Raw genomic sequence first — 13,787 nt, forward strand, 5'->3', positions numbered from 1 at the left:
CATGACCAACCAATTGCACTTTGGGGCATTAATTCCAGAGAAATGAAAACTGATGTTCACACAAAACCTGTACACAATGTTCATAAAAGCTTTATTCATAATTGCCCCAAACTGTAAACAAACAACCCAGATGCCCTTCAATGAGTGAATAAACTCTGGTATATCCATCCACCGATTACTAATCAGCAATGAAAAGGAACAAATTACTGATATACACAACTATGCAAATGAATCTAGAGAGGATTACACAGAGTGAAAATAAATCACAAAGAGTACATACTATATAATTTCATTTACATAACATTCTTGAAATTTAAAAAAACCCATAGAAATGGAGAACATATTAGTGGTTATTAACGAGCAATAGGAGGAATTCTTTTTTTTTTTTGAGACGGAACGGAGTCTTGCTCTGTCGCCCAGGCTGGAGTGCAGTGGTGCCATCTCGGCTCACTGCAAGCTCCACCTCCCGGGTTCACGCCATTCTCCTGCCTCAGCCTCCCAAGTAGCTGGGACTACAGGCACCCGCCACCATGCCCGGCTTTTTTGTATTTTTAGTAGAGACGGGGTTTCATCATGTTAGCCAGGATGGTCTGATTTCCTGACCTCGTGATCCGCCCACCTCGGCCTCCCGAAGTGTTGGGATTACAGGCATGAGCAGCCGCGCCCAGCCAATAGGAGGAATTCTTGTGCTGATGGAAATACTGTGTATCTTGACTGTATGGATGTCAAGATTCCGGCTGTGATACTGCACTATACTTCTACAAGATGTCACCTTGGGGTGGGGGGAGCTGCTTAATAGCTACTCGGGTTCTCTCTGTTACTTCTCACAAGTGTATGTAAATCTACAATTATCTCCAATTTTTTTTTAAATTATCGTTTCAAAAGAGGGGAAATTATCACTGATGGGAGTAGAATATTCCATTTCTTGTGTTATTTTAGCCCCTAGCCCAGTAGTTTCCAAAAGATCACCTGGGGATTTTTTTTTTAAACAATTCCAAAGCCGAGGCTACACTTCATTCAACAGCAATGAACTAACAAATAATTAAGTTTTGTAATGTCAACTTTAAAAAACTGGAGAACTGGGAAGGAGAGTTTCTTACTTACTGAACTTATGTAAGCTATCTCATTTATAAAAGAAACCCCATGAGATCAGTACTACAGGGTCCATTTCATCAAAGAGGAAACAGAGTCTGAGAAAAAAGAATGGCCTAAATTTCCACAGCTAAGTGACAGACTTAGCATTTGAACTTCAAACTTTGAATGCAACCAGACCTTTGCTCTTTCTACTAGACCAAATTGGCTGGCAGGCATCCAGAGGAGAGAGGGATCACCCTGGGAAGGGACCCAGAGGCGGACTGCACCGGTCTAGCACAGTGGGTAAGATTTAAGAGTGTGAGGGCCGGGCGCGGTGGCTCACGCCTGTAATCCCAACACTTTGGGAGGCTGAGGCGGGCGGATCACCTGAGGTCAGGAGTTCAAGAACAGCCTGACCAACACGGTGAAACCCCGTCTCTACTAAAAATACAAAAATTAGCCGGGCGTGGCGGCACCCGCCCATATTCTCAGCTATTCGGGAGGCTGAGACAGGAGAATCGCTTGAATCCGGGAGGGGAGGGGGTTGCAGTGAGCAAAGATTGTGCCACTGCACTCCAGCCTGGGTGACAGAGAGGCCAATCCAGGCAGAGGAAACGGTCTGGCATATTCCAGGGGCTGATTGGCCAAACGGATTAGGGAAGGCAATGCAGGTATGGGTTAGTGGATCAGCGCAAACCACCTTCAGATGACAGTCATACACCACTTTCCAACTTAAAGATTTTGTATTGAAAATTTAAGAGTGAAATTTGAGTGGCTTTATTATGCTACCAACATATACTGTTTTTGTTTTTTTAAGACAGGGTGTTGCTCTGCTGCCCAAGCTGGAGGCAGTGAAGCAATCACAGCTCACTGCAGCCTGGACTTCCTGGGCTCCAGTGATCCTCCCGCCTATATACTATTTGGGATTGCTAAATTTAAAAAAATGAAAGGCAAATTTCAGTATTTAACTATAATTAGCAATAAAGTGATTTCAAGAAACTATATGGAAACTGTTGGGGAGCAGCGGTGAGTCTTGCAGGGGACTGTGGGGATTCCGGAAAGGAGGGAGAAGTTGGTCTTTGACTTAGGAGAAGACGGTTTTGATGCAGGCAGAGTTTCCAAAACATTACTTCCATATATGAAGATTAAGGTACACATTTCTCAAGATATAATTTCAAAAAAATGAGACACCCACTGACAAAAGGTTTTAATAACCCTAGTCATTATTTCATCCCAGACCACAGTCAAAGTGGCGGGGCTGAGGAAGGGCATAGTCAGTTAATCTAAAGGGAGGAAACAAACGTTCCAGGTAGATTTAGAGGAAGACTTTGAGAAGAGTAAGGAGGTTACCGGTTCCCACTGGTCTTCATGAAGAACTCTGTTAGACCCAGCCTGCCCTACAGCCATTATCTCCTCAGTGTGAACGGAAAGCTAAGGCATAAGCTATTAGCAAAACTTCCCTTGATTAAGAAAGGACAAGTCACTAGTCCTGCATATGAACGCGCTGAACGTCTCTCAACGGTCTGGAAGGCGCTCTTGAATGCTCTTTGGTCCAATCAAGAGCGGGAAGAGGAGAGAGCGGTCAGGCCTTTGAACTAAGAGCCACGGGAGGGACCCTGGCCTTTTCTCCCTGAAAGGCATCTCGCAGCCCAAGGGCCGCGCCCCGGCCCGGTGAGCCCCTGTAGCCTCCAGCGGCGGCGCTTACCTCGTGAGTCCGGGCGCCGCCCCGTCCCGCAGCGCAGAGCCAGCCGCTGCTCGCAGCGCTCCGCCAGGCTCACCGCGGCCCGCAGCTGCCCCGCGCCCGCTGCGTATGCGAAGGACGCAGCCGAGCGCGGGTGCCCGCTGGGGGCACCTCGGACGGTCACCGCGTCGGGGCCACCGTGCCGCACCACAGTCCACGCGGCGTCTGCTGAGCAGAAACGGGCAGAGGAGAGGCATCACTGGGCGGCAGAGGCCAGCAGCAAGAGGCAAAGCAGACGCGTCTTTCATGTGAATTAACGTTTAATTGAAATCTACATGACTGCATGTTTGCCCCGATTTGAGGAGTTGGACCTGTATAAGAATGTACTGAGCCAGAACTCAGCCTCTAAGAGAAAGCATATTGGGAGAACTGATGACCAAACTTTTGTGACGTCATGCCTAAAAATGTATCATGTAAGCAATGACTTTTGAGTTGTTAAAACCATTTTTTTATATCAACACAAGCATGGGGCCGAACTGTTACTGCCTGGACCTTTATCTTTTTAAACTCATCTGCATTTTCCTCATCTGTATGTGCCTCTATTTCTTTCATTATCGAATAAATTTATAAAAGATATATATTGGGACGAGGTGACGCACATACTCACGGGTATAATAGGAAGCAGCGCTATTAAAATAAAGTGGTTTAATTATGTCAGCTTCTCCATCAGTGACCAAGCCCAGAGGAATCGGAGGCCTTGAGCTTCTAACAGCACTTTCCAGGTGGTGACCCTGGGCATCTGACTGCCCGCTGACATCATTTCTGATGTATCTCTGCCACTTGATTACTTATATTGTTTTGATGAAATAAAAACAAAATGACTCCACAATCTCACAAGGGAAGAAGTGCATCTTGAGTTCTTCAGTGTTCCCAACAATGGACCTCCCCCCAGACTTGAAGTCACTTTAATCCTACTATGTTGGTGCTGTCTGGTCCTTTTTAACCTCTAATAAGATGTATTTAGAATAATGGACATTTTACATAAAAATTTTCCAAACGAAGAAACATTCGTATGGGGATTTTTTAAGAACTACGAAACAAAACAATGTGATACATTTTACCTTGAGAAATCACCCTCCCAGCCCTTCACATCTCAGGATTTTTAATGGCTTGGCTGCTAACTGTGTGTAAGAGAAATTTCACAGCCTTACTGTTACTTACGCACGCCTAACAACAGAGATTAGAGGAAAGAAGGAAAAGAAAACCAGCCATGCTACTGAAATATCTCTTTAGTCACAGAACCCATGGAGAGCAAAGGTGTGATATCCACAAATGAGCCACAAGTACAGAAAAAAATCTGCAAATTTAAATAACGAATGCAATTTTAAATTAAATTATCACCACTCACTGTACTCACCAAAGGAGGCTCTAAGTGTGCCTATGGTAATTTCAGCTCCATGGGTTCTTCCTTTAATATCGCTCTATTTTTATATTTTAGATTTTTAATTTAATTAATTTATTTATTTTTGAGATAGAGTCTCGCTCTGTCACCCAGGCTGGAGTGCAGTGGTGCTATCTCAGCTCACTGCAGCCTCTGCCTCCTGGGTTCAAGCAGTTCTCCTGTCTCAGCCTCCCAAGTAGCTGGGACTACAGGCACACACCACCACACCTGGCTAATTTTTGTATTTTTTTAGTAGAGACGGGGTTTCACCATGTTGGCCAGGCTGGTCTTGAACTCCCAACCTCAGGTGATCCACCCGCCTTGGCCTCCCAAAGTGCTGGGATTACAGGTGTGAACCACCACGCCTGGCCTCACGTTAGAATTTTTACAACCTGGTGTTACTCTGTGCACATCACCTACTCTCACCTTCAGAGTTTTCCTATCAACTGAATCAAATATAGAAAAACCTATGGACCACTAAGTTGGGCATTGAAGATGGTCAACCACATGCCATTTGTGGCCATGTGTTCATGATCTGTTGTACAATGGGAGAGAAATGATGGTCCGGAGTAGTTCACATAGGCTGATGGGCAGTATGATAGATTTGCAGTCACCCACGGTCAAGATGTAATCATAGAAATGCCCTCAGTACTGAGAAGGGAACTGTTGAGAATACCTCTGTAAAACTTTTTCTGAAGAGTAGAATAGTAACCAGGGACGTTATAGGATATGCATTTGTGTTTATAAAATTCCAGTTGACTCACTTCTTCTTATAGTATCAGTAGTAAAAGACCCAAAGAAGGACATAGACCACTGTGGTTTCCCTAATTGCTCACAATTTATTTCAATTGATTATAACCATATTGGAACTGGAAAGGATCTTAAAGAGCATCTAATATAACCCTTATATTTTTCTTTTTCTTTTTTATTAGAGATAGGGTCTCCCTCTGTTGCCCAGCTTGGAGTGCAGTGGCACATTCATAGTTTACTGCAGCCTCGACCTCCTGGGCTCAAGTGAATTGGACCTGAGTAGATTAATTATAACAGTGGCTAAATGTGGAAAGGGGTTCAGAGGTGTGGTTGAGTCAGAACACACTGGAGGCTGTCTCATTGGCCCAGAAGGAGGGTAACTGTAACACACTCATCTCTGTTCCACTCCTGTTGCTCAAATAAATATCCAACTTTGAAAATTAAGCTAATTTAATTTAATGATTTTGATTGGAATTAACAGTACAGATGTTCCTCAATTTATGATGAAGTTGCATCCGGATGAACTTATTATAAATTAAAAATGCATTTTAATACATGTGACCTACTGAACCTAGCTCAACCTGGCCTAACTTAAATGTGCTCAGAACACTTAAATCAGCCTACAGTTGGGCAAAATCATCTAACACAATGCCTATTTTATAATAAAAGTGTTGAATATCTCATGTCATTTATTAACTACTGTACTGAGAGTAAAACAAAATAATAATAATTGTTGTGGCCAGGCGTGGTGGCTCACGCCTGTAATCCCAGCACTTTGGGAGGCTGAGGCAGGCAGATTACGAGGTCAGGAGATCGAGACCATCCTGGCTAACATGGTAAAACCCTATCTCTACTAAAAATACAAAAAATTAGCCAGGCGTGGTGGCACGTGCCTGTAGTCCCAGCTACCAGGGAGGCCGAGGCAGAAGAATCGCTTGAACCCGGGAGGTGGAGGTTGCAGTGAGCCGAGATCGTGCCACTGTACTCCATCCTGGGTGACAGAGCAAGCCTCTGTCTCAAAATAATAATAATAATAAAATAATAGTTGTATGGGTACTTGAAATAGGGATGCATATGGTTTCACATAGTGAAATCGCAATATTGTAAGTAGAACCATTGTAAACGGGGATTGTCTGCACTTAAAATTTACTCAATATAGCATATGAAATCCCCAGCATCTGGTGTACCCATTCCTATATGTCCCAGAAGAAAAAAGAAAATAAGATCCACTGTGTTCTGTTGTCAGGAGCATACGTATTAAGGTTATCTCTTTTAGAGAACTGACCCTTTCGTTTGTCTGAGAAAATCTTTATTTCTTCACTTCTCAAGAAGAAGGTTTTGTTTTGTTTTGTTTCTCTCTTTCACACTTTAAATATCTCACTCCATTCTTGCTGGCATGATTTCTGAAGAGAAGTCACTATAATACTTATCTCCTATGTAGGTAAGGTGCTTTCTTCCTCTGACTATTTTTAAGAATTTACTTTTACCTGGCCCGGGCACGCTGGCTCATGCCTGTAATCCCAGCACTTTGGGAGGCTGAGGTGGGTGGATCACCTGAGTTCGGGAGTTCAAGACCAGCTTGACCAACATGGAGAAACCCTGTCTCTACTAAAAATACAAAAATTAGCCAGGCATGGTGTCACATGCCCATAATCCCAGCTACTCAGGAGGCTGAGGCAGGAGAATCACCTCAACCCAGTAGGCGCAGTTGTGGTGAGCTAAGATTGTACCACTGCACTCCAGCCTGGGCAACGAGAGTAAAACTCCATCTCAAAAAAAAGAGTTTACTTTTATCTTTGAATTCTATAGTTTGAAAATATATGCCTGGTAGAGTTTTGGGGGCATTTCTCCTTCTTTAATGTTCTCTAAACTTCCTGGATTTGTGGTTTGGTGTCTGATACTAATTTGTGGGAGTTCTCAGTCATTATTTCTTCAAATATGCTTCTGTTCCTTTCTTTCTTTCTTCTCCTAGAATTCTCTTTACACGTATGTTACACCTTTTGTAGTTGTGCCACTGTACTCAGATATTATGTTCTGGGTTTTCTTTTTGCAGGGGGTGGGGTTCAGTCTTTTTTTCTCTTTGCTTTTCAGTTTTGGAAGTTTCTATTGAGGTATCTCTAAGCTTAGGGATTCTTTCCAAAGCTGTGCCTGGTCTACTAATAAGCCCATCAAAGGCATTCTTCATTTCTGTTACGCTGTTTTTGATCTCTAGCACTCCTTTTTGCTTCTTAGAATTTCCATCTTGCTGCTTACATTGTTCATCTGGTCTTGCATGCTATCTACTTTATCCATTACAGCTTTTTCCATATTAATTATAGTTGTTTAAAGTCCTGGTCTAATAATTCCAATGTCCCTGCCATATCTGACTCTGGTTTTTGTTTGTTTTGTTTTTTGGGTTTTTTTGAGACAAAGTCTCACTCTGTCACCCAGGCTGGAGTTCATGGCGCGATCTCAGCTCACTGCAAGCTCCGCCTCCCGGATTTGTGCCATTCTTCTGCCTCAGCCTCCCAAGTAGCGGGGACTACAAGCACCTGCCACCATGTCTGGCTAATTTTTTTTGTATTTTTAGTAGAGACAGGGTTTCACCGTGTTAGCCAGGATGGTCTCGATCTCCTGACCTCGTGATCTGCCCGACTTGGCCTCCCACAGTGCTGGGATTACAGGCGTGAGCCACCGTGCCCGGCCCTGAGTCTGTTTTTAATGCTTGCTCTGTCTCTTCAAAGTGTGTTTTTTGCCTTGAAATTTTTTCTTTTTCTTTTTTTGGAGACAAGGTCTTTCTCTGTTGCCCAGGCTAGAGTGCAGTGGTGTGACCGTGGCTCACTGCAGTCTCCAAATCCCAGGCTCAAGCGATCCTCCCACCTCAGCCTCCCAAGTAGCTGGGACTACAGATACACACCACCATGCCTGTCTTTTTTTTTTTTTTTTTTTTTTTTTTGGAGAGGTGGGGGTCTCACTGTGTTGCCCAGACTGGTCTCAAACTGGTCTCAGGCTATCTTCCCTCCTCAGCTTCTCAAAGTGATAGGATTATAGGTCCAGCTGAAATTTTTTCTTGATAACCAGATGTGATGTACCAGGTAAAAGTAACTGTAACTGCTGTAAAGAAGCCTGCAGTACTATAAGTAACATGTGTGGGAAGGGGAAAGGTTCTGTAGTCCTGTGATTAGGTCTGAGTCCTTTAGGGAGCCTGTGCCTCTGGGCTGTGACTTTCACAAAAGCTTCTCAGCCCTCTCTCCCATCACCGCCCTTACATGGGACAGGATGGCCAGAGGTGGGTAACTTCCTTCCTCCAGGCAGGTTAGGCTCTGGAAACAAAACAAAACACCAGTAGCTTAGGTGAAATATTTGCTCTTGAGGAAAGACCTTGTTAAGAATAGAAAGCTCTGGTGTACTTCAAGACGGTTCCTTTTCACCTTCCCTTTCTGGAAGCATGAGGAGATTTTTCTCCAACATTCACTGTGAGAACCTGGTCAAGCTAGGTGTAAAACTCACAGAAGTGTGGGGACCCTTCTCTGTCTGGGTCTTCCTGGAGTTTTTAACTCTCAGATGTGTCCACATCGAACATCCAACAATTCGTCAATTAAGTTTAGGTTTTCCGACCTTGACAACGGTTTCCTCAAAGGTTAGTGCTTGTGGAAGAAAACTGTCATTCTATATATAAGCCTGCCTGTCTCTCCAATTTTGGGGGGCAGTGGTTTGTTCTGTGACCTCACTTCTCTGCTGGATCTAAAAAAATTGGTTGATTTTTCAGTTTGCCTGGCTTTTTACTTGTTCTTAAGACAGAGTGCCGACTTCCAATCTCTGAAGCAACTGCTTTTTCAAGGTTATTACCATATATACATTTCAAGCTATTACACTAGTTTGAAATTGCACATTTTATAATCATTATTGCTTGATTTGTACAACTAGAGAATTTATTACTGGCTATAGAGCAATGCGGCATCTAAAGAGAAGGTGACCTTTTCTAGGGGAGAAAAGAGACCAGAGTTTAGTGATTCCCCTATCATTAGCTAGATTTTGTCAGTAGATACTTCCCTAACCAACTTTTCTGAGCCTTGGTTTCCTCATCTTAAAATGATGACAACCAAGGTCCTTCCTGGTTGTGACTTTGCTTGAGTCTTTTGATATCCACCAAGACCATTTTTACGGGATTTCTCACTTTGCTTTGATTGTTTGCGTCAGGGGATTTTGGAGGTAATTGGTATCTTATGGCAGAATGCCTGTGTTTCTTTATCTTCAGCACATTGCTGAGCAGGTGGCTCTGAATCTTCTGAACGTCCCCTGTAAAGTTTTACTATTTTTTGGCAATCTTTGCTAAGGCACTTTAAATGCCCATGTGATTTCAGTTATTTGTTTCTTTTTCCTTGATGCTTGCTGACCCATTTGGTTATTGTCCAAATTTATGAAACTTTTGACCTTTTGTCAGCACAAAAAATGAGAACAGTTTATTCCAGATTTCCACTTTCCGGAGAGTTGGAAGAGCTAGGTGACAACAAGTTTCTATAAAAATGTAACTATTTAAAGGGCATTCTAGTGCAATCTTCTATACTCAATCTGTTCATTTCTTTTTTCCTTTTTTTTTTTTTTTTTTTTGAGATGCAGTCTTGCTCTGTCGCCAGGCTGGAGTGCAATGGCGCAATCTTGGTTCATTGCAACCTCCGCCTCCCTGGTTCAAGGGATTCTCCTGCCTCAGCCTCCCAAGTAGCTGGGACTACAGGCGCGGGCGCCACCACGCCCAGCTAATTTTTGTATTTTTAGTAGAGATGGGGTTTCACCATGTTGGCCAGGATGGTCTCGATTTCTCGATCTCGTGATCTGCCCGCCTTGGCCTCCCAAAGTGCTGAGATTACAGGCGTGAGCCACCATGCCCAGCCCAAGCTGTGTTCATTTCTAGTATCTAAAGCACGAGAAATAATCAAGTTTCTTTGGTTATGAAAAAATTATATGCCATAAAAATCACTAAATTATTTAAAATGCACATAGAACATTATCTATATATGTTATTTCTTAGCACTTTTAAAGACCTCTTTTTTTTCTAAATATAGAAAGCATGTAAATCACCGAATCAGAGGTTTGTATTTTATCATGATGCACATGAACAGATGTATTATGAGGAGTGTAGGAGCTAGAGAGATGCCTTGGCAGAGCATTAAATCTTGCCTATAATCCAACCCAGGCAAACAAGAAATACAAGAAAATTTTGTTGACAACAAAATTAATAAATACACATTTAATGCTTCTACTTAGCAAGTACACACTATCAAACTGCATGTTTTAATAATGCTGCCAACTAGGTAAATTTCTCCTTGGTCTATTCTGATAGATGCATCTAACGATTATCAACATACCTGTCATATTGCAGTACACAAGAAATGGTCCCAGGGGGCCACTTCCATCTGCATCAATATAGTAAAGCCCGGACGGGTTCCCTCGGTGCTTGTGGGCTTCACAAGACTGCTCGTAGAGAGCTGTAGGAGAACACCAGCCATAAGAACCAGAAAAAATATCTCCAGATGTTGAGTCAGTGTCCAAAGGTTTGCATTTCTGAATTACAGACATGTGATACATATGACCCAACATCATTTTTATAGTGTATGACAGTATATTTGATGAGATGCAAGAAAAATGACATTTAAAAAATTAAATCTATTTTTATTAACAAAGGAGAAAAAAATTACCTAGTCAAAATACATTCAAATGTTGGATGTTGTTAGATGCTGAATAAATATTCGGTCACAGTGTATTTCTATTTTGAGGAAGAAGGAAAGATTGTGTTGGTGTTCAAACATGAAGATGTGCTTACAGTGGGAATGCGATACTATCTTCAATAGACAATCTTTTGGCAATGTCTAGAGACTGTACTTTCTCTACATAAATGTTTTCTTTTGCTTTTAGGCAAGAAAGCATGCAAACTCTGAAGCACAGTGTAAAAGACTTGAAGAGATATGAGAGGAAAACTTTGTGAATCTGAATTCTGCGTGCTATTGAAGCATGGTTCTTTTCAAACTCATGGCAACTATACCTCAGAATTAAACCCTATAATTAAGGAAGAAACCCTCATTCTCCCTGTAATAACTGAATACCTGAGCACATTAAACTGCCTAAATAATCTGGTATTTTCCAATAAGCATTCTGTAAAGTTTTTCTTAAGCTATGCAGCAGTTATACCCTTTGCTTCCTTTAAAACAATATGAATGAGCATTTTAAAGAGATAAATAGAATTTATAAGCTATCAACTTCTCTTCATTAAAAAATAATTAAAGCTGATTTAAAAAAGAAACTTCCCTAAGTATTTTGCAAGTGACAATTCAAGACAGCTGAAATTCAAAACAGGAGAGAAACTTTCTTGAAAGATATCCCTATATAATGTAAATTTACTCTAGCGTAATTGAGTATTTTCATTTGTGCAAGTAAATGTTTTACCAAGTACAAGGTATGGAATTAATATCTGCAGGAGATGGACATTGCTAATCTTTATTTTTTTGCCACTTATGGCATATTGATTTAAATGGATACATATATTTATATATGTCTGGTAGGATTCACTCAAATTAATAACAATAAAATATAGGGCACAGACTAGGTTTGGAATGGAGACAAATATTGAGGAGAGTGACTAGAACTTGTGCTTTATGTGAATTGTTTGGCTTTTTAAATGATAATGTATACATGTATTAATGTATAGTATATATTAATTGAATACAATTGATTTTAATTGTATAATTATAAACAATGAGTTATATACAATGAATAATTATATACAATTAATTAGTTGCACGTAATTGATATATGTTATACAATTAGAAATACAAGATAACCTATTCAACTAGGTGTGGCAGTCTAGTCTCACAGTCAATGACTGTGGGCTTGGCAAATTTCTACCTATGGCCGTCAATTATTAGATGAGACTGACACTTGAAATACTTTTTCAATCTCCTGATATTTTCCCTCAGAAGTTTTTGGAGTTATATTTTGATTGCAGTGAATAACCATGGTCTAATATAACTCACAGATTAATTGCAACATTAAATGCAATCAGATGATGCTGAGTGTGGTGGTGGATACAAATTTGTCAGGTAACACACAAGATTAGGCTTCTGCTTTTAGGTAAGATACTACGCCTGGAGGATGAAAGATACACAGAAGTAAAAGATGTGGACCCTGCACCAACTCTATGACCTTATCAAGACATTCAGCCTCTGGTGTGAGAGGCCACTCAAATCCTAGAAAATGTGTCACGGCGGCCGGGTGCAGTGGCTCATGCCTGTAATCCCAGCACTTTGGGAGTCCAAAGCGGGTGGATCACAAGGTCAGGAGATCGAGACCATCCCGGCTAACAGGGCAAAACCCCGTCCCTACTAAAAATACAAAAAATTAGCCAGGCGTGGTGGCGGGCTCCTGTAGTCCCAGCTACTCAGGAGGCTGAGTCAGGAGAATGGTGTGAACCCGGGAGGCGGAACTTGCAGTGAGCCGAGATCATGCCACTGGGGTCTAGCCTGGGCAACAGAGCAAGACTCCGTCTCAAAAAAAACAACAAAAAAGAAAATGTGTCACGGCTTTATAAACAGGGACCCTTCTAGTACAAATATCGTACTTCATGCTTCAATCTGTGAGAGTCAGTCCTGGACTGTCTCCTCTTTTGCCCAGATCCTTTACAGAACCTCAGGGCTGGGAGCGCAGAATTCTCATTGCATGTATGAAGTGTGGTTTTAACCCTCCACGCCCTGCCTTTCTCCTATGGTTTTTGTGAAAATCCAATGTCTCACGGAAGAGTTCTTAAAAGTTTCAAGTGGGACCTCAGGATGAGCAAGTGGAACTGAGGACTTTGCATCTGGCTCTGTTTCCTTGAAGACCCAGGGATGGGCCAAATATTCCTGAGGAGAAGTTGCTCAGAAACCTCAGTAGAGATATACAGATAGAAAACTTTAAAAGTTAAAAACAAATAGGAAAAAAAAGGCTTTTCAGATTCTGTGATGTTCTAATTATAACAAGTTAGAGGTCAATAAAATGGCATGGCCTTTGAAATTCACAGAGGGTGATTCTTCAGAAAAGACAGATGATTTTTAATATGGCAGAGGCAGTTGAGAAGTGTTAGAATATGCCATCCCTTAGACACTGTTCTTACACTGAAATGTCTACCAGAAGCATGAGGAAGGTTGGTTACAAGAGACTCGGGGCCCCATCTCCAGCGATTCTGATTTAGTAGGTTTGGGTAAGGCCTGAGAGTCTTTACTTGCAACAGGTTCCCAGGGGCTGTGGGTGCTGCTGGTGCATGGACCACCAATCAGGCATCCTGGAGCTAAGGCTGTGGAGCCAACCTCCTTAGCTCAAGCTCCTCATCTGCCCACAAACTAGCTGGGGGCCAAGTTACTTAACCTCTTTCTGTCCTCAACTCTGCAATGAAGACAATAAGAGTACTTTCTTCCTGGAGCTGCTTTAGGGTTAAATGAGTTAATATATGCAAAGTAATAGCAGAGGGCTGGCATAAGTACTCAATACATTAATACTTTTACAATTATTCACTTTACAATCATCATCACCACCACCAAAGAAAATCACAGTCATTGTAAGAGACCTTAAAGGTCCTCTAGTTTCTAGCTGATATCCCATTACCTCTTCAAAAATTTTACCATGTACAATCCCATGATTGCATCTTCCCAGTGATTGTTAAAAAATCTTTAAATACCTTAAATGTAACATTGACAGCCTGGCAAGGGGTTGTTTTTCCACCTTTCTTTGAGAAGATTCTCAGAATTAAAAGTATGGTCCAACTCAAGTAATGGAACAAGCTGTTACATCATGCATTTTTAATTTAATTTAGTTTCTACCTTTTACTATATCTGA

At 41.8% G+C, this 13,787-nt stretch overlaps 1 protein-coding gene across 1 annotated transcript in view; it reads right to left on the reverse strand.

Annotated features, from left to right (window-relative positions):
* Positions 1-13,787, reverse strand: part of LOC129044583 (contactin-associated protein-like 3) — a 141,982-nt gene that overhangs the window by 61,482 nt on the left and 66,713 nt on the right. The window contains 2 exon segments of the mRNA XM_054502590.2: positions 2,780-2,980; positions 10,292-10,411. Of these exon segments, the coding sequence (XP_054358565.1) occupies positions 2,780-2,980; positions 10,292-10,411 (321 nt within the window).

The sequence above is a fragment of the Pongo pygmaeus genome, chromosome 13 (assembly GCF_028885625.2).
Source record: "Pongo pygmaeus isolate AG05252 chromosome 13, NHGRI_mPonPyg2-v2.0_pri, whole genome shotgun sequence".
In the NCBI taxonomy this organism is placed as follows: Eukaryota; Metazoa; Chordata; class Mammalia; order Primates; family Hominidae; genus Pongo; species Pongo pygmaeus.